General features: G+C 33.1%; 1 protein-coding gene and 2 pseudogenes across 1 annotated transcript; 1 reads left to right on the forward strand and 2 right to left on the reverse strand.

Annotated features, from left to right (window-relative positions):
- The first annotated feature begins 12,130 nt into the window (after nucleotides 1-12,130).
- On the forward strand, nucleotides 12,131-13,581 carry LOC107926736 (ornithine decarboxylase-like; annotated as a pseudogene).
- Nucleotides 13,582-18,881: 5,300 nt separating this feature from the next.
- Nucleotides 18,882-22,312, reverse strand: LOC107926751 (protein NDL1). Its single transcript, XM_016857674.2, has 11 exons — nucleotides 22,086-22,312; nucleotides 21,856-21,955; nucleotides 21,437-21,534; nucleotides 21,204-21,292; nucleotides 20,684-20,744; nucleotides 20,503-20,589; nucleotides 20,355-20,432; nucleotides 20,223-20,279; nucleotides 19,931-19,986; nucleotides 19,599-19,734; nucleotides 18,882-19,448 (listed from the first exon to the last, which is right to left on the reverse strand). The coding sequence occupies exons 1-11, from the start codon at nucleotides 22,143-22,145 to the stop codon at nucleotides 19,209-19,211; spliced, it is 1,062 nt and encodes a 353-aa protein (XP_016713163.1). The 5' UTR covers nucleotides 22,146-22,312; the 3' UTR covers nucleotides 18,882-19,208.
- An 856-nt stretch (nucleotides 22,313-23,168) lies between these two features.
- LOC107926737 (uncharacterized) lies at nucleotides 23,169-26,029 on the reverse strand (annotated as a pseudogene).
- Between the last annotated feature and the right edge of the window lie 1,690 nt (nucleotides 26,030-27,719).

Raw genomic sequence — 27,719 nt, forward strand, 5'->3', positions numbered from 1 at the left:
GGGTTTGGGTTTTATGGTTTAAAGATTTAGGGTATATTTGGGGATTGTATTTTGGGGTTTGGTATATATTGTTGTTAATTTGTGGTTTACGGGTTTAATGTTAGTAGTTTAAGGTTTAAGATTTATGGTTAAGGTTTACGGCATATTGAGGACTTGGATTTTAGGGTTTGGTGGTTTAGTGTTTTGTGGTTTATGAGTTTTATGTTTATGGTTTAGGGTTTACAACTTACGATTTACGATTGAGGGTTTTGTGTTTAATCTTGGATTTTTATTTAGAATATAAATTAATGTAAATAAGATTATAAATATAATCTATTATATTTAAGGAAAAAAACATCAAAATGTGTTAAATCCCAAAAGCATACATGAACAATATTGGTTTAATGTTCAATTGTATACATTAACTTATAATTAAATTGATCCATATCTTGTAAAATATTAACACAATTCTCTATCAAATTAACATCATTTTTAATTTATATATTGTTTTTATACATAAATATTTATATTTATTCAATATAAAAATATATTGATTCTCACATTCTTTTTAAATTGTGTATTTATTTTTAAAGGATGCATTATTCTCTTTTTTATTACATAATATTTTCTATTGTAGATATAATTTTAAATAAATTAAAAACATTTTTAAAATTTGTTGAATTTTGAAATATTTATTAGGCATTAGCGGCGTTTATCTAAAACACGCCGCAAAAGTAATTTCAATTTAGCACAAAATGGCATCGTATTTTCTGGTTTTTGTAGTGGCAGTGGTGGCGCTTAGCAGAAACGCCGCAATAGGTGAGGTATTAACCGCGCAATTTGTGAAAACGCCGCCAAACATTATTGAAGAGTTGGCAAAACAGCGTCGTTTTCGACATGTTATTAGCGGCGTTTTATTTTAAAATGCCACAAAGTTTTGCAAACTGTTTTCGAAATGACTTCGATTTAGCTTAGAGAGGTTGCGTAACGACCACGTTTTGTTTAGGGTTTACTGGCGTTTTACCTATAAACGCCACAAATGGATTAAGTTGTAGACGAAAACGGCGTCGTTTACTCTCCAGCCATATGATTCCCACACTAAAACCTGAAATCCCAAATTTTCCCCATTTCCCCCATTTCCAGATTAATTTCCAATTATCCCTAACCCCAAACCCTTTCAATTTGCGCCATCTGAAAAATCGACCATCACATCCGCCGTTGTCTTTTTCCGGGCCGATCACCTGCTGCGCAAACATCAGAAGCTCGAGCATCTCCGTCACCGTTGGACTACTACGGCCGTCGTCATCGGTTAGTTTCTAGTCAGGCATTCATGTGTCATTTTAGAGAATCCTGTCGATACACAAATAATGGGTTTTTGGCATGCTATAATTCTCTTTGTTCCTTGCTGCTGCTTCTTGATTTTAGGGGTTTCCTGGCTTGATTTTCTTCAATTTCTTGCTGATTTTGATTTTGTGTTATGTGGTATTTTGGGTGGCTGCTAAGAAATGAGATGATAGACCATTATTTTGAACTTGATAATTTCTTTAATCTTTATTAGAGTTTGTTGAACAGAATCAGTAATATTGGTGAGGATTATGTTATGTTGTTAGCAGCAGTTTATCATCTATTTAGTTGTATATAAATTCATTCTTCTGGATCAAGCTATTTGCTCAATTTGTTATAAGAAATCAGAGTATATTGTTTTAAAGTTGTTGTGTTTTTTTGTGAGATTCTTTGAATTTTAAAATCTAAAGAGCTTTGGGATTGTTTTAAAACAATAACACCGAAAGACTGGTAGAAACAGAGAGAAACGTTGATGTGCTGGGATTTGCTTTCAAATATATATAAAAGAAATAATAGTTTGTAAAGCCTGTTTTTGGGGGGGCTAATATATAAAGCCTGTTGTTTTTTGCCTTTAAATTTTCTTTTTTTGGTCAATGTTTTTCCTTAAAATTTAAGCTTGATTTATTACATGAGCATTGAGCAGTCAAGAAGATAGAAACCTTAATAATTTATTTATTTACAGAAAAATGCAAAGCTGTAAATGTCTGTCCAATAATTTTTCCTGCTAGAACTTGGTGCCACTAACTAGCTGACAATTCCTTCAAAACCCAATCATTCATATGTTTATATATATAGATTTGATATTGATAATTTTTCCTGCTAGAACTTGATATGTCAATCAAGAGCTTTATAATTAGTCTTCAAGTTAATCGAAAAAGCTTGCGTACACATATTACTTCTGGCGTAATAAACTTTTTGAATACATCATCATACATAAGCTAAGATGGAACATAATCAGTTAAAACAACACAAATATATATATATACATATTAGTATTCATTTCTACTTTTTCCTTTTATTAAAATTCTGGTTTGGTGTTTTTTGGGTACTAATTTAGTTGTGTTTTTTGTTTGGCAGCCGTTTGCTCTGATATTTGGAAAATTTGAGGTATTTATTCATATATTTCCATAGATTGTTTTATTAAAAAAACACCTCCAAATTTTTAAATTTCGTATTTGGTTATATGTTTGCTTTTATAGTTTACTTATGATTTTCGAGTTTTCAAATGGGTTTACATGACCAATTTTTGCGTTATATATTTGTATCCCAATTTACGCGTAATTTTGCAGCCTATTACATAATTTAATAATTCTAAAGCATAATTTTATTTTCTCCCCGTATTATGTACCCAAGCAAAAGCAATTACACAAATTGATCGATTAGTTTATTCGGTTTAATGTGAATTATTTATGGGTTTACGATTTTATGATAATGAATTATCAATTTTACTTCTAATTTAATAAATTATCGCCGTTAGATGTGACTTGCATACTTTAATGTATGTGTTTAATTATCTTTTAAATACAATAAAGTCATCGATTAATTGATTCAATGTCAATGAATTACCCATTTATAATACATACATTACATAACTTATTAATATATTTATGGATAAATGATACATAACTTACATATCATTTTTAATACATAACTTATATAATACGACATAACTTATTAATATATATATTTTAAAATGATACATAACTTACATAACTTATTAATACATAACTTATATAATACATAACTTACATAATACGACATAACTTATTAATATATTTATGGATAAATGATACATAACTTACATAACTTATTAATACATAACATTTTTAATACATAACTTACATAATACGTCATAACTTATTAATATATATATTTTAAAATAATACATAACTTACATAACTTATTAATACATAACTTATATAATACATAACTTATTAATATATTTATGGATAAATGATACATAAGTTACATAACTTATTAATACATAACATTTTTAATACATAACTTACATAATACGACATAACTTATTAATATATTTATGGATAAATGATACATAACTTACATAACATTTTTAATACATAACTTACATAATACGACATAACTTATTAATATATATATTTTAAAATGATACATAACTTACATAACTTATTAATACATAACTTATATAATACCTAACTTACATAATACGACATAACTTATTAATATATTTATGGATAAATGATACATAACTTACATAACTTATTAATACATAACATTTTTAATACATAACTTACATAATACGACATAATAACATAAATATATATCATATGATAACTTAGATAGTGAAATAATACCAATGAAGTTAACAACTTACCCTTGTAATTTTTGCTGAAAATCAGACTTGCAAGAATTAAGAAATGGACCGGTCTTGGATGAATTTGTCAAGGATAAGCAACGAATATAGAAATGGAGTACAAACTTTTTTGAATTTTGCATTTCAATAAATTAAATAACTTACATAACTTACATAAATTAAATAACTTACATAAATTAAATAAATTACATAACTTACATTACATAATACATAAAAATATATCATATCACAAATTTCTGTATTTCATTTATGGTTATAACTGGCGTTTTAACTTACCCGTGCCAATTATTGTCAACGTCAGACTTCAATAATTAAGAAATGGACCGGTCTTAGATGAATTTGTCAAGGGTTAGCAACGGTTATCGAAATGGAGTACAGTATTTTCTAAATTTTGCATTTCAATATGCAAGCCAAGAGAACATGAATCTTTGCCCGTGTAAGAAGTGCGTCAATATAAACTGGCATTATCGTGAGGTTGTATACGAGCATCTAATTGTTGATGGGTTTGTTCGGGGTTATAAACAATGGTTATTTCATGGAGAATGCCCGTCTAGTACTTCCTCTTCAGCGATGGATGTATCTTATCCTAGTACTGCTTACTATCAGTCTAATAGAGGGGATGACATGGAAGGTATGTTGCGGGATGTATTTAATATGCACAATCATGGTGTCCAGTCGTTCGCAGCGGACTTGGCAGCTTCTGATGATTGTAATATTGGGAGAAATGCTTTTACCGAACCGGGAAGTAGTTTACCTCATAAAGAGCCGAATGAAGAAGCGGTGAAGTTCTACGCGCTACTTAATGACATGAACGAAGAACTGTATGAGGGATCAAAATTTTCAAAAATGTCTTTCTGTGTTCGTCTTTTTCAATTAAAATGTTTGGGAGGGTGGACCAGAAACTCTTTGACAATGCTGTAAGAGTTTTTGAGAGAAATGTTTCCGTTTGCAAAAATCCCTCAGTCATGCAAAGATATGAAGAAAATGATAAAAGATTTAGGCCTTGGGTACAACAAAATCCATAGTTGCCCAAATGATTACATGTTGTATTGGGGCGATCGAAAAAACCAACAGTGTTGTCATGTATGCGGCCAATCCCGTTGGATTAGTAGAAACACAGAAAATAGGAAGGACGATGAAAATGATGCACAGTCGAGAAAGAAGCCAGTCAAGATTTTGCGGTATTTTCCCCTGATACCAAGGCTTCAAAGGCTTTTCGTGTCGTCCAAGACAGCGGAGTCAATGACGTGGCACCATGATGGACGAACCGATGATGGATTACTAAGGCATCCGGCAGATTCTTTAGCTTGGAAATCATTTGACAATAAATTTCCAAGCTTTGCAAGCGATCCTAGGAGTGTGAGGCTTGGGCTAGCATCTGATGGATTTAATCCTTTCAAGATCATGAGCACTGCGTACAGTACTTGGCCAGTAGTACTTGTTCCTTACAACCTGCCTCCGTGGATTTGCATGAAGTAATCTTTCCTTATCTTATCTATGATTATCCCTGGTGAGAAAGAGCCAGGGAATGATATCGACATTTATTTACAGCCACTTATTGAAGAGTTAAAACAATTATGGGCAGGTGTCGAGACATACGATGTGCTGAGAAAGGAGAACTTTAATTTACGTGCGGCTTTGATGTGGACCATTAATGACTTTCCCGCTTATGCCAATTTATCCAGTTGGAGTACCAAGGGTCGTTATGCGTGTCCTTGTTGTGCTGCACAAACATGTTCCCAATGGTTGTACAATGGGAATAAGTTTTCTTACATGGGGCATCGTCGGTAGTTACCGAAAAATCATAGATTTAGATTTCAGAGTTCTGTATTTGACGGCACTGAAGAGTTCAGAGAAGCTCCTTCCCAGACCAGTGGCTCTGAAATCTTGTTCATGTTGGAAGATATGAATTTCATTTATGGGAAGATGAACCAACCGCCAAACACGCAAAGAAATAGAAGATCAAATGATGAAGTTAATGATGACTCCGACGAAGAGGACGATCGGAATGAGGCGGACTTGTGGAAAAAAAGAAGTATTTTTTTTGAGTTGCCTTATTGGGAGCATCACATTTTACGACACAATCTCGATGTTATGCACATTGAGAAAAATGTCTGTGAGAACATTGTGGGTACAATTTTGAATGTCGACGGAAAATCAAAAGACAATCTTCAAAGTCGACTTGATTTAGTCCAAATGGGAATTTGGCCTGATCTTTATCCCAATCCACTTCCGAATGGAAAATATCGGTTGCCGCCTTCTATTTTCTCAATGTCCAAAACGAAGAAAGAACTGTTTTGTATGGTGCTGAAGGATATGAAGGTTCCAGATGCGTATGCATCAAATATATCTCGATGTGTTAGTGTTAAAGATCGAAGATTATATTCGCTAAAATCACATGACTATCACATCTTGATGCAAGATTTACTGCCAGTTGCTCTACGATGTTGTATGCCCAAGAAGGTGACGTCTTGTATCATTGAACTATCCAACATAATGAAAGCCATTTGTGGCAAGGTTTTGGATGTTCAAGAACTTCAGAAGTTACAGGATCGAGCCACTTTGACTTTATGCAACATGGAGAAAATCTTCCCACATTCCTTCTTCACCATTATGGTTTACTTGATAATCCATCTCCCGCACGAAGTAATTCTTGGCGGACCCGTTTTCTATCGGTGGATGTATCCCATAGAAAGGTGTTAATTAAAATTTTTAAAAATTTCCTTCATTCACCTCTATGCCTTTAGTTACAACTTTTGATAATGTTGTATATTGTGTTTAGGTTCCTATCCAAATTAAAGTCTTACTGCCGCAACAAGTGATATCCAGAAGGATCGATTGCTGAAGGCTACTTGGCAGAGAAATGTATGACCTTCTGCTCAAGATATTTGGAAGATGTCGAAACAAGGTTGAATAGACCAAATAGGAATGCTGGACTCACGGACTATAACTTAGCCGACACTTATTTGTTCCAAAGTTTTGGAGAACCAATCGGCAAAGTTGAAATTGCAGAATTAGATCATTTATCGTGGGTACAAGCACATCGATATGTTCTGTTTCACCATGAATCATTGGAACCTTTACGGAAGTAAGTTCTACAAATTTTATAAATATTTATCAAACTAAAAATTGTTTATCTTCTAACAAAAATCACATTTTTTTAACATAGTGAGTACAAACAAATATTGAGATCTCGTTCGCGCTCCCGAAGAACACAACATCGAGATATCAATAAGTTGTTTACAGAATCTTTTTATGAATGGTTAAGCCAAACGGTATGCAGTTGGAGCTTCCGCTTACAAATAATAATGCTTTCTCATAACATTTTTAATTACTTAGTTTACTTTCCATTCAATAGGTTTGGAGTGGGAAGAACGTAAACGACGAAGTTAAATGGCTTTCCCAAGGTCTAAATCGAGTGGTTAAAAGATATAGTGCGTTCCTCATCAACGGATTCAGATTTCATACAAAATATTGCAAAAGGTTGAGGAGAACGCAAAATTGTGGAATAGTTGTTAATTCTGCAATTACAAGTTATGCTAGTGCTAGGGACAATAATCCTGTCGAGGGAAATGTGGAATATTTCAGAAATTTTACTGACATAATTGAGTTGGATTACTACGGAAAATGGAAAGTTGTATTATTTCAAGGTGATTGGGCCGATGTTAATACAGCTCGTGGAATTAAGCAAGATCAATTTGGTTTTACAGTGGTGAACTTTGACCGATTGATTCATACAGGACAACAACTGATAGATGAACCGTATGTATTCTCATCTCAAGTCAAAAAGGTTTTTTACTCAAAAGATCCAGTCGACGAGGGTTGGTACGTTGTACTCCGTAACATCCCTAGAGACTTGTTTGACATGGGCAGTGGAAGTAGAGATAACATCGACGACAGATCAGAAACTTTGTCCTTTCCAGAACAAAACTTAAACGATAATAACCCTAGTACTAGTGCACAATTTCAATGGGTTCGTCAGGATACGGATGAAGATATTTACGAATAATGATGTAGTAAGATTTTACGATTGTTTAATTATATGTAATATCATAATTTAAATCTTGGTCTTATTATATATTTCAACTATTTTATATGTGCTGTTATTGTTGTAATTAGTTATTAAGTTTTCAACTATTTTATGTGTATTGCAGATAAAATGCCTAGGAGAAAAATTCTAAGGGGAAGCATTGTTCAAAATGATCCAAACTCGACAGAAACAAATAGTTCTGAACAACAGACAGCAATTGGATCTTCGAATGTTCCGATTACATCTGATGATCCTACAGAAGTTCAAAGTAATTTTACATTTAATTTACATGCGTGTTGACTTATAGTTGATTTATTTTTCAAATTCTTATATTATAATATACCATTTGTAGCTGAAAATGGTGGGATGCGCAGAGGTCGAGGACGTACGCTACTTAGAGAGTTATACGAGTTAGATCCAGTCGAGCGTATCAAAGTTGTACGAAACAGTTTTGGTTAGCCTGTTGGATCAGAAGCTCGACTTTTAGCAGGATACATGGGCATTTTAGCACGAAATCTGAATATGTTGCCTATCAACTACGAGTCATGGCATCAAATGCCCGATAGCACCAAAAACCAAGCCCTCGATAATATTAAGGTAACAAAATGTTAATGTCATCTGTAATGCTTGGGACATAGTTTCATTTATATTTACTTTATTAACTTGTGTTTTTTGTTTTTTGTAGGTGAGGTTTGCTTTAGAGGTCTCAGATGCTTATGTAAAGAAGGCATTGGGAAAAAGATGGAGAGACAATAAAAGTACTTTGAAGAAAAAATATTATAAGACAAAAACAACCCTCAATGAGAAATTGCAAAATGTCCCGCCGGGTATGTTGAGGTACCAATGGAAAGATGCGGTTAGATTTTGGCATTAGAAGAAAGGCGAGGTATGACGTACTTCCAAACCATTGTAATTATTTTGGTTTATAGTATTTTCTATTTACGTACTAAAAAATTCATAACGTAGGATCGTGAACAAGTTGGAAAAAGCAGCAGGCAGAAACAAAAATTCACCCACACAGCCGAGTCGAGAAGTTTTGCATGTGTAGTTGAGGCGGAGGTATTTTTAATTTTTTAATATTGTCAAATATTTATAACTTTCTATTAAATAATATTTTTACTACTATATTGTAGGAACTGTCGTCCGGTCAAAAAGTTAGACGCCTTCAACTTTTTGAAATTACACATAGGAAGAAAGATGGATCTCCCATGACTCCTGAAGCTGGTGAAATAATGGTAAGTTTACTTAATATGATTTGACTTGTTTTAGTTATTTATAGTGGTTATTTTTTAATGGTTTAATTCATTGCTTGTAATGCGACTGTTGTTATGTTGCATATGTTTTTTAATATATATTGCGTTCGTAATTATGTGATTTATTTATTAGGAAAAACTAAAGGATAAAAAGGCGGAGTACGAAGCGATTGCTTCTAGTGATAGTTCTGTTCATCTTGAAGACCTTGATAACCGAATTATTACTGAAGTTTTGGGTCTTGAAAGGTATGGTCGGGTTCGATTTCAATGATCTTTCGTTAGCCAAACCCAATATTTTGGATACAGCTCGCAGCAATACATGGCTTCGGGGAGTCAGGCTCAAGCTGAAGTTCAGAGGTTAAAAGACCAGATGACTCAGATGCAAGCTACCACAGCTGAGGTTCAAAGGAAATATGAAGAACTCCAGTTACAACTTAAAGCAGAGGCGGCAGCGAGGGAAGCAAAGGCTGCAGCGAGAGAAGCAGAAGTTTAAAAAAAATAAAGAACTCCAGCTACAACTTAAAGCAGATGTGGCATCGAGAGAAGCAGAGCAGAGCAAAAAGTACGATGAACTTCAACAGCAGCTTCAGATTATGATGAAGATGTTTCAACAATTGCAACTTCCGCCGTCATAGTGTATTGCATAATTATTTTTACCATTTTAACTTTTAACATTTTTGTAAAGAAAAGTATGAATTCACTTTTATTTATTGATATTAATATTATTTTATTCGTTTAATTTGAAATATTATATAAATTTATTGCTTTTGGCTGGTTTAGATCTGGTTGCTTTTGATTTGTTGTTACAGGAAGGCTGAAAAAATGAAAAATTTTATTTTACAAAAATCTCAAAATTAGTGGCGTTTTTTATAAAAGCGCCGCTAAAAGTCATGTGCTATAGCGGCGTTTGTGAAGTAAGCGCCGCTATAGAACATTTCTTTTCACGGCGTTTGTGAAGAAAGCGCCGCTAAAGAACATGATCTTTAGCGGCATCTTTTTTTAAGCGCCTCTAAAGAACATGATCTTTAGCTGCGTCTTTTTTAAGCGCCACTAAAGAATATGACCTTTGGCGGCGTTTTTTTCGAAGCGCCACTAAAGAACATGACCTTTAGCGGCATTTTTTTTTCTGTAAACGTTAGCGACGTTGTCGTTAGCGGCGTTTTTTGCGGCGCTTGTTAGTGGCGCTAAAAAACGCCGCTAAAGGCCTAAAAAAACGCCGCTAAAAACTTGTTCTGGTGTAGTGCTGATAGCTGAAAGTTGATATGCGTAAAATGACAAATAAATGCATATCACATTTTATTGTTAAGTATTTATTTGTTTATAATACTTTAGTCTTTATTAAGTGAAATTATTGAAATAAAACATTATTACCAAGGAATTAAAACATCCATTACGAAAATTAATTAGTGAATATTTTTGAAAATTTAAATAAACAAAATTCTTAAGTTTCTTATTTGCAAATATTAACATTGTAGAAATTGATAAATTTTAAAAGTGTATCAATATAATTGTAAACTATATTCTTAGTGATAATTATGTCATGTTCTTAGTATGTAAATTAGTGATAATTATGTCACACTTTGAATAAATTTGTCAAGTAGCATATTTCGATTAATATTAAATTGCATAAGAAATTATTTTACGCAAGTAAATTGAAAATAAATTAAGAGTATATAAATATTCAAGAAATAGATACATGTGGCAGTGGGAGTAATTTTTGAACAAGCATGGTCAGATATGTCATTCAATATATCTCATTCATAATCCACAGTGAAAAAGATTGTCCATCCCAGTGTTTTTTGTTTTGGAGGTTTTAGCTCAACAAGCTCTTTTAAACCTCCATTCACCAAACACTACAATTAGAGATTTGACTATCCAATCCTTCACGTGTGCCCAAATCAAATAAATAAATAAAAAAACTCAAAACTCCGTTTATCAAACTCCCCCAGAACTCCCTATTCTTTAAATTAAAGTAAACTAAAAACTCTAATAATCCTAAAAAAAAACTCTTATTAATTTAATCTATTAAGATTCTTAATTATCTAAAAAAAACCCAATTAAAACTTCCTCACGTCATTTTTTTATTTTTTATTTATTTTTCCACTAATTCTCATTTATAAATATGATGAATACTTTTATAAAAAACTCTCAAGTCACTTTCTTTTGTACCCCAAACCCGACCTAAATGTTATGGCTAAATCTTGAATTGTTACTTAATATGATTGAAAACTTAGTTTTTTGAGTAAACTTTCAAAATCTCAATTTTATTCAAAGTCATTTCTTATCGTTCTAATTACTAAAAACGTTGCTTGGTGTATATTTTATAAATTTCGCAGTGAAAGACTCCTAAAAAGGTAACATTTGAGAAACACGGTTCAATGTTCTTGCACAAAAAGAAATTCCGTCAATTAAACATTTAAGTGGTATTAAGCTAAATACGAAAATAAAGTTCTAAATCCCAAAACAGTCCAAAAAAAATCACAGGAATGGACAGACAATAGAACGTGAGAAACAAAACCTTTTAATTTAATTAATATTTTTTTAAAATAAAATAAAATCCCACCGAACCCACATAAACAAAACAAATTATGGTCATATCACTCATGAAGGGACTCAAACCTCAAACCTACTAAAACAGATTCTGAATTATATGACAAAAATCTAACAAATCATCTATATGAATTTATGGAGTGTTACATTTAAATATGATTTTTTTATCAAATTTATTTAAAATTACAAATTTAATAATATAATAAACCATAAAAAATGTATTAGTCGGTTCAAAAGTTGTACTGAACTCGTGTTTTTATAAATATAGATAATATAAGATTATTATATTTATGTAGTAATAAGTTTTTGACATCTTATAAACTAATAATTAAACATATATAATTGTAACACGATAGAATTATATAGGGGAAGAGTGCGAAGTTTACTACAGGAGTTTTGCATGATTGCATCTATACTTTTCCATTTTGTCATCTTTTTCTATTGCTTTGAATTGAGCTTGGTTTGGTCGACGTTTCCTAGTGGGTGATCTTTCTAATCCTATAGTGGGAATCAGCCAATGTTGACTCCTTTTTTGTTGCTATCTAGATTTAAAGACCAAAGGTAACACGCTACCAAGGGGTTTGGAAAATTTTCAATCCATGAATGAAGCTACAGTTGTACGATCTACTTCTATAAATGGACGACCTTCTTGATAATTTCATCTACTCACAACTCTTTTTTTCTGTCCAACAAGTCTCTCCAATGGTGGGTGAAGCAAAGTTGATAGAAAATAGGGTGGAAAAACCCGTCTCCACAGATGGTTTATTTCGTTTTATTAAATCAGTCATTTCCGATGAACAACAAGAAGAAACAGGCCCATTTTACGTGCTGGATTTGGGTGCTACGAGGTCCCTAGTCGAGACATGGTTCCATAATCTTCCCATGGTTCAACCTTTCTATGCAGTCAAATCCAACCCTAACCCCGCTTTCCTCAAAGAAATGGCAGCTCTCGGCACCGGCTTTGACTGTGCAAGCCTTCCTGAGATTGAAACCATTTTATCGCTTGGGGTTTCGCCTGATCGAATCGTTTTCGCAAACACATGCAAACCCGAGTCTCACATCAAGTATGCAACTAAAGTTGGCGTTAACTTAGCCACTTTCGACTCCAACTGTGAGCTCGAAAAGATAAAGAAGTGGCACCCGAAATGTGAACTGTTGATCCGAATCAAAGTCCCGGAAGCCAGTGGTTCAGCATTCATGTTCGGTTCCAAATTCGGTGCACTCCCTGAGGAAATTGTTCCCCTTCTGAAAGCTGCTCAAGAAGCGAAGCTCCAAGTTGTCGGAGTCTCGTTTCATATTGGGACTGGAGCAATTAACTTCCATTCAATCCAAGGTGCCATCGAAGCAGCTAAAACAACGTTCGACTTTGCAGCTCAACTTGGGCTACCTAAAATGCATATCTTAGACATCGGTGGAGGCTTCACATCAGGTCCAAAGTTTACCGATGCAGCCTCCGCCGTGAAAGTTGCTTTACAAAAATATTTCCCTGGTGAGCTAGCTGATAGTAGCTTAAAAATCATTGCGGAACCTGGTTACTTCTTTGCTAATTCGCCATTTACATTAGCGACAAGCATAATAGGGAAACGAGAAAGGGGAGACGTTAAAGAGTACTGGATTAACGACGGAGTTTGGGGGTCTATGAACATTTTGAAGGACGAGCATGACGAAGTGATTTGCACTCCCCTCACCATAAAAAATCCCACATGCGAAGGGCTGAAAACATGGAATTCTACAGTTTTGGACCAACATGTGATCCAAATGATATAGTTTTGAAGGGTTTCAAATTGCCAGAACTAGACGTGAATGATTGGTTGGTATTTCAGAACATGGGGGCTTATACTTCATCACGTGGGAACGATTTCAATGGCTTCAAAACCTCAGCTATTCCAACTTATATCCTGGTTCTTATGCCACCCGTAAGACAAGAAAAATAAGTGGTTTGGGCTAATTTGCTTGCCAACTTATATCTTCTTGCAATCATGACACGATCAAAGATAATTTAGCTTATGAAATAATGTCCTATCTTACTATAATCAAGTTGTATGCAATCAACTTGTCATATCTTGCTACCAGATCCATTCAAGCAATGAGTTCTTTAATTAACCTTATATATATACATATATATTATTTAAGTATTTTTGTATTTTTATTTTTTATATAAAATTTAGAAAAATATGCCTTTCAACTAAAGTATATTTATTTTTATATTAATTTTTTAAAATATTTTCCAATGTGCTATACTCTAATATAAATTATGGAGGTTGAATAACTATTTTACTGAAATAGAACATTTTAAATTATTTTCTTGATCAATGTAGAAAAATGTTAGATCACGTGTATAATGTGAACATTTTATGTTACTAAATCATCAACTGCTTTATATGAGCAAGCAGATATATAGATATTTATATATATATATATAATTTTTTTTATTGTGTCGGTGCACGTTAATCCAATCTGAAAATGATTAAAGATATATATTTTTTATTAAATAATAAATTTTATTATAAGTTTTACAAAAATTTTATTGGTTTAAGGGTTTAAATATATATATTGAATAATTTTAGATAAAAATTAAATATAATAATGTTAATATTTTATTAGCTTAATGAAAAAAGCCTTCAACTTAAAAAAAACAGAAAAAAAACTAAGCTCTTTTTTTTCTTTCTTGTACTTCATTAAGTGCTTGAATTATAAACATGCATCAAAAAGACTCAATCACCGTTATTTTTCAATTAAAATCGTCACGTGTCATGCTGTTGTTGTGACACATGACAAAATATCAATAAAAATTATAATTTAAAAAAAACATTAAAAACATAGAAAATATTAAAATTTATTATATAAAATTTTATAAATTCATAAAAAATTATAAAATCAATTATAAGATATAGAAAATTTATATGATTATATAACTTTTTTTGGATGCACCCCCAACCCTGATGGAATTGGATTCGCACCCCGTGCGCGCGAGTGAGAATATTAGTTTAGTCATTCAATAATTACTAAGTTGATTTACACACACACACATATATATATATAAAAGTTCCACACTTGATTCCCAATCAATGTGAGACTAATGTTTTTCATTTTCCTCAACATAATTCACAAATAGCTTACTTTGAGCATCAAATTCTCATTTATCACTCAACCATTTTGAGTATATGATATACCATTGTAAATGTCTCATGGAGTAGAATATAAAACCAAAATTTTATGATTTAACTCTCCACCTTTACCAATCGAGAATATATCTCAAAGTTTTCAAAAATTACATTTTTTTCAACAACTCCTACCTTCAAGTCTTGAATTGATGAAACTGAACCAAAGTTGCATGAAAGAGATGAGAAAATTTTTAGGGAAAAGAAACCATCGTGAAAACAGCAAACTCAACTGTTCCCTCCTTTTTATTTTCAAAATTACAAAATTTGCTCCTATTCCTTTGGGCAAATAACCTCACGAGGTCTGCTCTTTCATCTAATTCTATTTTCTAATTCTAAAGATATTGAACTCTTACAATCTAGTCTAAAAAGCCAAAATTCTAATAGTAAACTACCAAGTAGTCACTTTTGTTTACTTCAGGTTACATTTTAGTCACTTATGTTTGAAATGTTATATTTTAGTCACTTATGTTAATGTGTTGTAACATTTTAGTCATTGAACCGTTAATTTTCATTAAAGGTGTAACAGTAAGCTGACGTGACACGTTAAATCATCATTTCAAACAAAATTTTAGTTTAAATTATATAGTTGGTCCCCATATTTTTTCGTTAAATCATCATTTCAAACAAAAATTTTAGGTTAAATTATACAGTTGGTCCCCATATTTTTTCGTTTTAAACAATTTATTTTTTCCTTTTTTTTCTTTTATGTTCATTTAACTTTCTTTTATTTTATCTTTATTTTCTATTCTCTTCTACTTCTCCCTCTGTTTTCCTCATTTCTCCATCTCTTTTAACGTAGTTTTTCTATATTTTTTATTTGTTAAATTTTTTTTTTTATTTTTATGAAAAAAGAAAATGTAAAAGTTGAAACTAAAATAAAATTTACTTTGCATATTCTCACCCGCCAGTTACAAACCCTCATTGTATATCATTGTTTTAACGAACTAATTTGGATTTTCCAATGACCTAGTCCACAAGCTCGCCTCACTCGAAGACCTCACCAGTCGTGACTTATGGCAGCCCACCCTCAACAAAGTTTCCCGAACCCTTTCCCTTAACCTCATAACCAACCCCCACAACCACCTTATCTATCTTACTGTTAGGGATCGACCTGATTAAGCAACAAGTAACAAAAATAGCGGAATAAATTGAGAAATTGAACACACAAATTTAACGTGGAAAAACCCCTCCAAAGAGGATAAAAAACCACGGGCAAAGATAATTTTACTATAATGGCAAAAGAACGAAGAGTACAAAAGATGGAGATAAAACTAAATCCTAAAAACCCGAAAACAAAGAACCCTCAAAACGTAAACACAAAATTCTCTAAATGTGTTATGAGTTCTAATATCTAATGGGTGTATTTTCTAAGGTTGTAAAAGAGCCTATTTATAGGCTAAATTCATATGTCAAATAATAATAAAATAATCTAAACTAATCAGTGTTTGACTGAAATAAATAAATAAAGTTTAACTAAAAGATTATTTTTCAAATTTGACTGAAATAGGAGTCATACTTAACACTTACCTATAACATTCTCGCCCTCTCGAAACTATGTTGTTTCACGGATTCTTCAAACAAGCTCTACACTCTCAGTGACTAGAACGACCATTGTACAAAATTTACCCTCAACTTTACCCAAACCAATTTGGTTCCATGCTCCATTTCTCTCTTCGGTTCATCCATGCTCGGCTCCCAATTAAGTTTACTTGGGAATATCCAAGAATGTTTAGATCAATTTTATCGTTTGCTTAATTTTTATTCGTTAGAAAATAAAAGAAAAGGAAAGGAATAATCCACACGATTCTATAACAGTTTGGAAATGGAAAAAATTCGTTTTGAATATAAATAATTCAATTTATGTTTAGATTTGATTAAGGATATAATTTTTTATATTAATTAATTAGATCCAATTTTAGTTTCAAAATTAGGCTATAGTCAAATCGAGATTTGATTAAAAATGGTTGATATTCAGTTTTGAGTGAAACTCAATTTAAGAATCATGTGAAAGAGCAAGGACTTGGTTTATTTGGCGGACAAAGATTATGTTTCTGCAATGAAGAATACAAGAAGAGAGAAAAATAAAAGGAAAATAAAGAAATAAAAAGAAAAAATTAAATTGTTCAAAAAAATAAAATTATAAGGACTAGTTTTAACAAATAGAAAACACAAAAAAAACTATGTTAAAAGAATTGGAAAAGGGAGGAAAATAGAGGGAGAAGGAGAAAAGAATGAAAAATAAAGGAAAATTCAAAGAATATAAAAGAAAAAATTAAATTGCCCAAAACAATAAAAATTTAGGGACCAATTGTATAATTTGACCTAAAATTTTTATTTGAAATGATGATTTAACGCGCCACATTAGCTTACCATTACACCGTTAACGACAATTAACGCTCAGTGACTAAAATGTTACAACACTATAACGTAAATTACTAAAATATAACCTAAAACAAATAAAAATGACTATTTTAATAGTGTACCCAAATTCTAATTAATCACCTCCATCTAATTAATGCCATTTAACAACCCAAAAATATGTTGCCCTGCTCATTTCCATAAACCACTCAAATTTGTTTCTGCTCAGGTTAGAAATTCTAACACTAAATCAAACTTTCTAGTCGCTAGAAGATTTTGGGACATTATATTAAAAGTGTTTTCCTTAATGGTTTCTTTAAGGAGGATGTGTACATGGCTCAACTAAAGGGATTTGAATACCCTAAACACTCTGACCATGTGTTCAAACTTAGTAAATTCTTATATGGACTAAAGCAAGCTCCTCAAACATGGTATGAGAGGTTGTTCCAGCTCTTTTGGATTAACGTTATTTAAGGGGTTCTATAGACAAAACGTTGTTCATCAAGGGACAGAAAGGTAATATTACCATTGCGTAGATTTATGTTGATATAATCACTGATACTACTTTTACCAGTGTCAAGGGCAGTTTTGTTAAGATGATGTAGAGTGAACTCGAGATGAGTATGGTAGTGGAATTATCATACTTTCTTGGATTTCAGATCAAATCCCATGATGATAATATTTTTCTTTCACAAGAGGAACATGCTAGAAACCTTGTGAAGAAGTTTAGATTGGAGACTGCACAGACCGTAAGAGCTTTAATGTCACCTAATGAGAAAATCAACGCAAATTCAAAACGAGTGTTAACTACTCCGACCACTTATAAGTGAATGATCGGAAGCTTCCTATATTTGATTGCAAGTAAGCTAGATTTATGCTTCAATGTTGGTGTATATGTCAAGTACCAATGAAATCCTAAAGAGTCATACCAAGGAAGTCAAAAGGATAACGAGGCATGTAAATGGAACATTGGATTTGTTTCAAAAGACATAACAATGGGCTTAGTTTGATTTAGTGATGATGATTGGCAAGACAGTTTGGAAGATAGAAAAGGCACTTTTGAAGGCTTTTCTACTTGAGATCAAATCCTGTGTCTTGGTATAGTAAGAAATAAGTTTCAATTTCCTTATCAACAGTACAGACAAAGTACATTGTTGCAAGAAGTTGTGCTCCGCTTCTTTGGATGAAATAGATGATGAAAGATTTTGGAGTGACACTACCTCTGGAAAAAGTTTATTGTGATAACTCAAGTGCCATCAACATATCCAATAAGCTAGTGATGCACCCGAGAACAAATCACATAAATATCTGACATCATTTCATTTAAAAATTGGTTGAAAATGACATTGTTGAATTAAGACATGTGCCTACAAAGAGCTAGGTGGCTGATCTATTCACCAAAGCTTTAATCTCAGCCACATTTAAAGCCAATTTTTTTTGTTAGATACTACTTAAACTATATTATGTTACCCAAATAACCCTAACATATGTTAAAAAGTTTTCCACCCCACATCATATAATCTTAAAAACTTTTTTTTTTAAATTCTTTCATTTTCCTTTTTACATAGTTTCCTCCTTTTTCATCTCCTCTTCTCTCATTTCTTTCTTCTTTCCATCAATTCTTGAGTAGGATCACTTCTACTTCTGCTGTCAGAAATCCAGGTTATCCTCTATATAGATAGCCTTCTTAAGTTGATCATACAAAGGTGAAGCTTGGTTTACTGAACATCATTAGCACCATGAAAACAGTTTATAAGTGCAAGACTACCAGATTCAACCACCACATTTCCTCACAAAACCAAAACATGATTGATTCAACAATTGAAAAATATTAACCGTACAATGAAAAATAATTGAAAAATCAATTCTGATTTTTCATTTCAACAAGGAGTTTCATGTGTACAAAGTTTAAAGGTATAATAACAAAATGAATCTAATGCTATCCTCTCAAAAGAATGAATATCCTATCCTGTTTTTAAGTACAAATATCCAATCAATGTTTATCTACAATAAACTCCATTGAAAGAACCTCCCACCAACACAATCAAAGAATATATACTGCCAAACCTCAAAAGGTATTCTACAAACTGATAGAATGAACAAAAAATGTCAAATCCTACTCCTGCACTGTTACATTCGATACGTGTAAAATCGATAAGCAGCAGCTTCGAGACTCATCAAATTTCAATATCTGCACGGGTTTTGATTGGTTTGAGCTTGATCCCTAGACCCTCAGGGGAGAGAAGTTCAGGAGCTATGCAGGAATGGCTTGATGGACTTGAAGGGTTTGAACCATTGCTTGATGATGAAGCAAAATGTGGTTGTCTTTGGAAACCAAATCCCATTAGAAAGAATTCAATTGGGACCAGCATGGCCAATGGGTGCTCTTCTGTTACCAATGAGCCACATGCTTTAACCTGATAATGAACAAAAACCAACGAAAAAATTTAATGATTCTGGGTGACGATATTCAGCCAAACTTATGAATGCTCACTGCCTTCAAAGTTTGAGACTGAAACCAAAGTTGAAGAAACGGGAAAGAATCAACTCGGCAAATAGAAATCTACCTCAACAAGAGTGCAATTCTTTCTTCCAATTTTGTCACTCATATGCACAGATTCTGCATGGAATGGACTGCTTTCACCGACAAAAATAAGTGTCTTACACTTCAATTTCTTCAAGTCATCTGTAAGGTCATGTCTCCTGCATATATTCTTCACTCAATGCTATGGAATTGCACTTAGATATACAAAACAAAAATGAGAGGTGTGTGGCAACACATGCATCCTGGCCATCATAATTTTTTCCGTGGAAGGAAGACCACACGAAACTAGAAAGAGGGTCTCATTGAGATGAGGGAGTTTGAGAAAAGACAACAGAATGACAAGAACGAACTTACCTATTAATTGCTTGAAGAAAGCGCATAACATTCGGACTCTGCCTTTCATCCAGTAACTGCAATCAAATTATCAAAAAGATTACCCCTAAATTTCAGGTTATATTATTATAAGTTAAAATAAGGAAGTGTGTTAGATGCAACTTCTTGTTTCATTATATAAATTGGCATCATCTACATGGCAGCCTATTCAACTTGTTCATATATCAATAAATTAACCAGTCGAATGACCTAAAGATAATACAGAATAACTAAGTGCTGGTGTTTATCTTATCAGTTTTATCGGTTTCCTTACTCTCAGGCAAGCTTGGATGACCTCAGACTCTGCACCATGCATACCATACCTGAGTTCCTACAAAAAAGAATTCCATAATTATAACACTAACAAATATCAGAGAATTTAAGTTAAAATAGTGATGCTGATTACCTTACTGAAATATCGCTGAAGAAGGCATTCTTTTAATACACCACACATACCATAGAAGTACAACAAGTTCATCAACACCTGAAAAGAGAAATTTTAGAGCAAAGTAAATTCATTACAACTATTAAAGATACAAGGTGCAAATTAGAACCTTGTTGTAGAGCCATTCAGTCCATGTAGGGGCTTTGCAAACAGGAGAGACGAGAATTAATCCAAGCACTCTCTCATTATATTTCATCTGGCACACGGGAGAAAAATACATGAGACCATCACAGTATCAGAATATCAGCACAAGAAATAATTGCTAACTTTTGTATCTTACGCCGACTTACTGCAAATAGTGTAAGGATGTAAGCCCCGGCTGTTACACCCAAGCATAGAACTCTTGTCAGCCTGATGTTAAAAACTTAAATTAGTTATAACAGAGAAAAGGAGTGAAAGAAAAAAGAAGGAAATGTTATCTCCCCCAACAACTGACATAAAAAATCATTCCCAGGATCTTGAGCAAATAATTTCTATTATTTGTTTCAGGTCCATATGCTTTACACTTTTTTAAGTTTTGGAAGGAAAATACAGTGAAATTAAGCATGGATAGACCACCTACATTGCATCATGAGAACAATGGTTGGCAAGAACTTTTATCAGGAATATATATCAGATATCTAACAGATAGCATATACAAAATGAGGGGAAATTTGGAATATAAAATAATACATTTTCTACACCTGAGTTACTCGAACTCAGGGGCAAGTTAGAATCATTTTTGTATACATTGGAATAGGAACAACTGAAGAAAAAAACTGCAGAAAGTAGTTGAATCATTTCCTTTTCACACTCATTTACAATACATACCCAAAGAAATCAAGAACTTCAGCAACCTGATCTGCTAAGTCATCCACACTAAGCAACGGAACATCCGGAGAGATCACATTTGCTCCTAACTGCAAAAACTCTTAACCAAATGGCATACAGGTTCTATTAGTATCATCCAATTAGGAACGCACCATCTGACAAGCTACAAATTAACAATTTGAACCAAAAACTCATTGTTCAAACAAATGCATTTCTAAAACTGAGTCACTGACCTCGTGCCCTGGGGCATCAATGTGGTAAATACAAAAGTTATGAAGCAACAACGAAGCGGCATCAGGGCAAAAGAATAGGCCTTGGAAACAAGACATGTCTATAACAATTCAACAGGCACAAAACAAACATATATCAAAACACAAAAATCAGCAATTCATTAAATCCCCAAAAGCTAAGAAGTTCAAGAATTAGTACAAAAATGTAATTATGTCCAAAAACGAAAATTAACCCACTTCAAGAACTTGTGAAATGAACAAAAGTAACATTTTGGTGAATGTACAAACTGCAAAACTCAGTTCAATTTCAAGATATATGAAGTAAATGAAGCAAACCCATTAAATCTAACGAAGCAAAAATCAGTAAAGTTCCAATATTCCCATAAAAATAAAAATAAAAATAAAAAGAAATGAAAACATACAGTTAAGAGCAACATCTGGGTAGGTTATTAAAGCGGGTTTCTCTTGATCGCCACAAACAAAAACAGATAGAGAACCTCTACTTGTTTTCACCAAAAACTCCTGGAAAAAACAACAATGATATATTTATAAAAGTCAAAAAGAAATGAAAGATAGCTTGAAAAGGGGAAGAAAAAAATATTGAAGAAGCTATGTTCTTAGCGGTTTTATTAGTTAGTTTTAGTTTCTTTACCTTCCCTCCAAAAGGAACCATATCAATCGCAATGGATACTGAGTCACTTGAATCACCCATGTTCACTTGGTTTCAAGAAACTACAAATGAAAACTCACTGATTATCCAAAAAAGAAAAACAAAGTCATTTGAGATTGGAAGTCTCAGGCTTTCTTCTTCATTGACAAGTCTAGCGTTAAAGAAATTGTTTTCGAGAGGTACAGTGAAGTGGCAAAAAAGCCCTGGGTTTGGTACTGAAATTACACCACAAGCCTAGTCATGTCTGGTGCAATGACTCACTCGTTGACTCTTTGTCCTTTTCCTTTGTTTTTATTCGGGCAAGTGACCGTTAAGGTGGCGGATACAACGGTCAAGTGGGCGAATGGAGTAAAACGGCACCGCTTGAAGGGCTTTGGAGTAATTTCGTAAATGGCATCAATACAGCTGGATGCCACCTGGAAGCCGCTAAAAGGAGCACTCCAAAATGCGCCAGCTCATCATTGGCTATGTTTATTTATCATTTTCTATGTATTTAAAATTTGGACCTTTCCTTCTTTGGTCATAAATCAACAAATTTTATATTTTCCTTTTTTATTAATGAAACAAATACTATAATTTCAAAAATGAGATTAATTATCCGAGTTAAAAAAAAGGGGTTCATGTGGTTTATAATTTATATGGTTAATAGATAACACTAAAATTATATAAATAGTAACCAAAAAGTTAGTGACATGATTTTGATTGGGGTATTTATGTTCCCTTGGATCCAAAAACGCGTTTTCAAACGCTAATTACGGACGCTATCTCACATAATCATACCAAAAATATAAAATAAAACCTTCGTGGTCCATCGCGTAATTAAACCATTGATGACGTACTCATAAATGTAGAAATTTTTAAGTTAATTAGAAACATAGTCTAAAGGAGTTTTACTTTAATTAGAAGGTTCCAAAAAGAAATATTTAATAAAAATGGGGACGACGCCATGGACAGAAAGGGAATATAATCGAATGAGTTCCCTTTTTGTGCCGATGTCTGATTCTCTCTATGCTGCTCTGATTTTGACTTTCATTATTAAAGATATTAAAATATAAAAATTCAATGAAATATCAATTTCTTAATAATTATATTAATTTATATATAGCATTCGAAATTGTGTGATAAAGATGATTACATTAATCCACATGAAGACTTCAATTAGCTTCATTGCTTGCTGTTGCAGTGCTACAACTTATAAATAACCTTCCCAACATCTGAACATGGCACAGATGATTTCCGAACTTCAGTCGAACAAGGATGCCGGCACCAGTGAGCCTCGATCCGGCTCTAAAGAGTTTCAACAGTTTAAAAAGCTTGTACAGTGTGAAATTCTCAGCAAATTTTTCTTACCATACTTTGCAATCTATCAAGATTGTGCTGCTATCAAGAGAGGGTTTTGTTCCGGCTCAGGTTTCTGCAAAAAGAAGTTTTGAAGCTAAACTAGTTTCATAGCTAATACTAAGACAATGGTTAAGTGATTCCGACCACGAAACCTATTGAACTGATTCATTCGAGAAAGAGGGCATATTGAACTAATCCTACATCTCAATGCATCAATCGAGCATTTTGACAGTTGATGTCAAAGATTTCCATGGTTATCCTACTCAAGTCAATGCAAAATCGAAATCACAAGTTTCCCAACAATTCTCATACAATGATACAATCCGCAAGTAAGACTTTACTAGCAATTGCCAAAGGTTTCGACGACTAAAGCTATCAGAATTTCATCATCCTCAGTTTAGTTGCCTACTGAGGATTATCATGCAAGAAGCAGTGCTCTGATTTAATGGGAATTTGACATAGATGGCAAAGTTACGTACTGCTATCGAAGCAGACTCAAGCAAATCATGTTTCGAGGGCTAACAAGCTTAACATAGTGTTTTTCATATAACCACAATAACACAAGCATGATTATAGCATCGACCAAGTCTTAGAATTGGCATACTTACATGGTGACGATTTGAGGAGATTTCTGCCTGGCTAGTCAACGTGTGCACCAAACCAGCTCAAACTGCAGCTAAAAGAAGATTCAAACAACCATCCATTGAAGATTTTTTTTTCATAAAACAAAATTGAGGATTAAATTAATGTATCGAGGATATACAGCCAACTAAGAACAGAAAAAATCGTCTTTGATACATTAATAGCTCAAGTTGAGTTAACTCGAGGTTGAAAAACCGAAGATGAACATAAACACAAATGTACCAACTTTTAATCAAATTAATTGTAACTAACTCACAGAGCAGACAAAAATCATCACTCGCTAAAGGCTTTTTTGTTAGCATTTGAGAGTTGAGAAGAATTTCGCAATCTCTCTACTCATTCTTCCAAGCATACAAAATCAATGAAAAGCCGAGATTCTGCGACTTGGAATCTTGAAATCTCTGCGAGAACAACCACTGCAAGGAACTCGGACTGGGAATGTTTTGGCTAAACCACAACTTCTCTTCCGCTACAATGGATGTTTTGAACATAAAAACGGCACTTCCACCGAGTGATGTTCCAAAGAGCCAATTATGCACATCCCAGTAAACTTCTACAGCCATTCCATCGACCAAAATGGTATGGTTCCCTCTGAACTTCCACCGCAGCCGCTTCACTTGCATCAAAGCCTTTCCATCCACACGAATTATAAGGCAAGGATCGTTCATACAAACCGCGTCACATTCAATTATCAGATCATGAATTCGACCATTATCGCAAAACTGCGCCTTGGTACCAAATACCCTCTTCCCAAAAACAAGCTCTTTCTTAGCCACTAAACTGGCATTACAAGGGATATGAGTTGCACCAGTTTTCTTACAAGCTTCTTTACTCATGTCCCCAAGAAGCAAAACCATTTGCTTATTAGCAACAACACCAACATAAAACCCTTGGAAAGGTTCAGGCCCGGATCCGAATTTAGCTGAAGAAAGGTCCCAATATACGTCTATTTTACAAGAATATGCTTCTAAACTCTTAGACCCTTTTCTCTTAGAGAACAACCAAGGCTTTATATCAACCTTACAAAGACATTGATTTGCAGAATCATCAATCCCTACACTTAAGCCTTGCCCCATCAAGTTCTTGGTCCAAGTAACAGTTATTAAACAAGGCCTACCCCGAATTCGACATTGATAAACACAAGTAACCAAATTCTGTGCATTTTTGCTACTATTTGATGATGATGATGACGAATCAGCCACTTGCACTCCATTTCACCAAAACAAGATGGAAAATCCCTCATTTTTTTTTCTTTTCTACTGCAAATCCTTAAAATTCAACCTTTTTTTTTCTTCTCTTGTTTCAACTATTATAACCTAAAAAATACACAATTAAAACTTTGAAAAAAAAAGTAACAGAAACAAAGAGTAAAAGAAGTGAGCCCTTACCTTAAACTGACCAGTTAGTAAAAACTGCCTCAAAAAACCGGTTGTCTAGGGTTTGGTTTGATATAGGACAGAGCATTTTTTTTATTTTTTTTAGAAATAAACTGAAAACACCCATCAACAAAACTTTTTTCCTGAAGTTTGAAGATTTAAAGACAAACTGAGAGAATGTGGGGAGGCATGTTTCATGTAAAGTAGAACTTCAACAAAGAGAGAAGTAGACAAAAAAGCAGAGTTCTTTCACTGTAAATTCTCTGGTATCATTATCAACGAATGCAAATCTATAAATTACAAATCTTTTTTATTTTACCTTCAGATAATGACAGCTTGAAAATAAAAAAGATTCTTTTTTTTTTAAAGAAAGGAAAAAATGAAAGATTTTAGCAACTGGGTGTTGCTGGAAAGGCTGGTTTTTGAAGATCACTCTTCACTGATAAAAGAAAGTAAAGCCAGAAATATTAAAAATTTAATCAAAAAAATTGGATGGAACCCTTTTTTTTCAAGTTTCATTGGACTGTGGAGAATATATATATAGTGAAACTATAAAGAAATTGAGCTCTGAGAGGGAGGGAAAAAAAAAAGTGTTCCATAGGGTGGGTCCAAGAAAACATGGAAAAAAATTGCAATTTGCAAGCACGATATGTATACATATAAATAATTAAATAAATAAAATCTGGTTTTGATAGTTTAGTATGAAGACATGGTTAGCATGTCATGGTGTTTCATTTTTATGTTTAGTTTTCTTTAAAAAAATGTTTAAGCTTAGAAAGAGGAAATACACTAAAATCTCGTTGGAATAATGATAGATTATTTATTTTATAAAGAATAAAATTTTCAATAAACGAGGTTTTTTTTTTTTGAGAAAGTGAAAGATTTATATATATAATGGTAAATTTAGTTTTTATTGTTTTTAACTTTTTTAAGTTTACGTTTTATTTTTTTTTTAACAAGAAATAGCTAGAAAACGAATGTAAAGATAACAAATTAACTAGAAGTAACAATTATAGAAATAGTATGATGGCATTCCACCGGTATATTATCAATAAAAGTTCTTTTATTTTTAAAATAACCAAAATGGGCTAGGTCCTAAATTAATTATCGGAATGGGCCAATTTCCCCCAAAACGCGTCCACGTTAGCGCGTTGTTAGGGGATAAAACAGGAAAACGCTTACTCAAGAAAGCGCTTTGTCCACGTGGACAAAAAACGCGTCCTTGAGGGTGCACTTTGTGTCCACGTGGACAAAGCGCTTCCTTGAAGAAGCATTTTTCCCGTGTCTGCTATAACCCCCGAACGACTATTTTTTTGACCGTTGGTAACCCTTCAACGGTCAAAAAATAAACTATAAAACCCCCTTTCATTTTTTTCACACTTAAATCCTTTCCATCTTCAATCTTTTAATATTCTCTCAAATTTCTCTCAAAGCTCTCTTTAATTTTTTTCAAAAAAGTTCTAATTTTATTTTTTTTGAATTTATTTTTTTAAATAAAAAAATTGATCGTGTTAGCAATGGCTGGAGAATTAATTCGTCTCGATGATAAACACATATTCGTTGAACAAATGAAAATGCTAAGTGTTAAATTTAATTTTTAAATATTATTTAAGATTTTTTTCATTTATGCAATTTTAAATAATTTTTATTTTATTATTTCTTATAAAATTCTATAGATCGGATATTGCAATGCTATATCTGTAATATGCCTAGTCCTCCATCACCGTTGATTGAGAATTACGTGCGGGAAGCGGGTTTTTGGCACGTGGTGATGATAGGCCGGGGGTGCAAGTTGGACCCGAAACTCATTAGTGCGTTGATAGAGAGGTGGAGACCCGACACACACATATTCAATCTTCCATGTGGAGAGTGTACTATCACTTTGGAAGACATGAATTTGCAATTGGGATTGCCGGTGGATGGGTACGCAGTCATCGAGTCCATTCAATCTAGTGATTGGGGAGCGGCATGCTACGAGCTTTTGGGTGCTATTCCGGATAATATTAACGGAGGTCGGATCAAGATAGGCTAGTTACGAGACACATTCCCAAAGCCGGATGATGATTCTACCGAACTAGAAAGAATACAATATGCTCGGGCATATATTCTTGAGATAATTAGAGGTTATCTAATACCGGACTTGTCACGAAACCTTGTACATCTGAGATGACTGCTAAAACTCGTTGATTTTAGAGCAGTTGGTGAATTTAGTTGGGGGTCTGTCGTGTTGGCAACATTGTACTGGGAGATGTGCGGG

The sequence above is a fragment of the Gossypium hirsutum genome, chromosome D11 (assembly GCF_007990345.1).
Source record: "Gossypium hirsutum isolate 1008001.06 chromosome D11, Gossypium_hirsutum_v2.1, whole genome shotgun sequence".
Classification (NCBI taxonomy): domain Eukaryota; kingdom Viridiplantae; phylum Streptophyta; class Magnoliopsida; order Malvales; family Malvaceae; genus Gossypium; species Gossypium hirsutum.

What these genes read in the sequence shown, in the direction of transcription:
- LOC107926751 (XM_016857674.2), bottom strand. Translation starts at nt 22,145, where the DNA reads ATGGGTGATTCAAGTGACTCAGTATCCATTGCGATTGATATGGTTCCT. An exon ending in CCCAGATGTTGCTCTTAACT is followed by an intron (nt 21,535 to 21,855) that starts GTATGTTTTCAT and finishes GAATTGTTATAG; the next exon opens with ACATGTCTTGTTTCCAAGGC. An exon ending in GAAGTTCTTGATTTCTTTGG is followed by an intron (nt 20,745 to 21,203) that starts GTATGTATTGTA and finishes TTTTAACATCAG; the next exon opens with GCTGACAAGAGTTCTATGCT.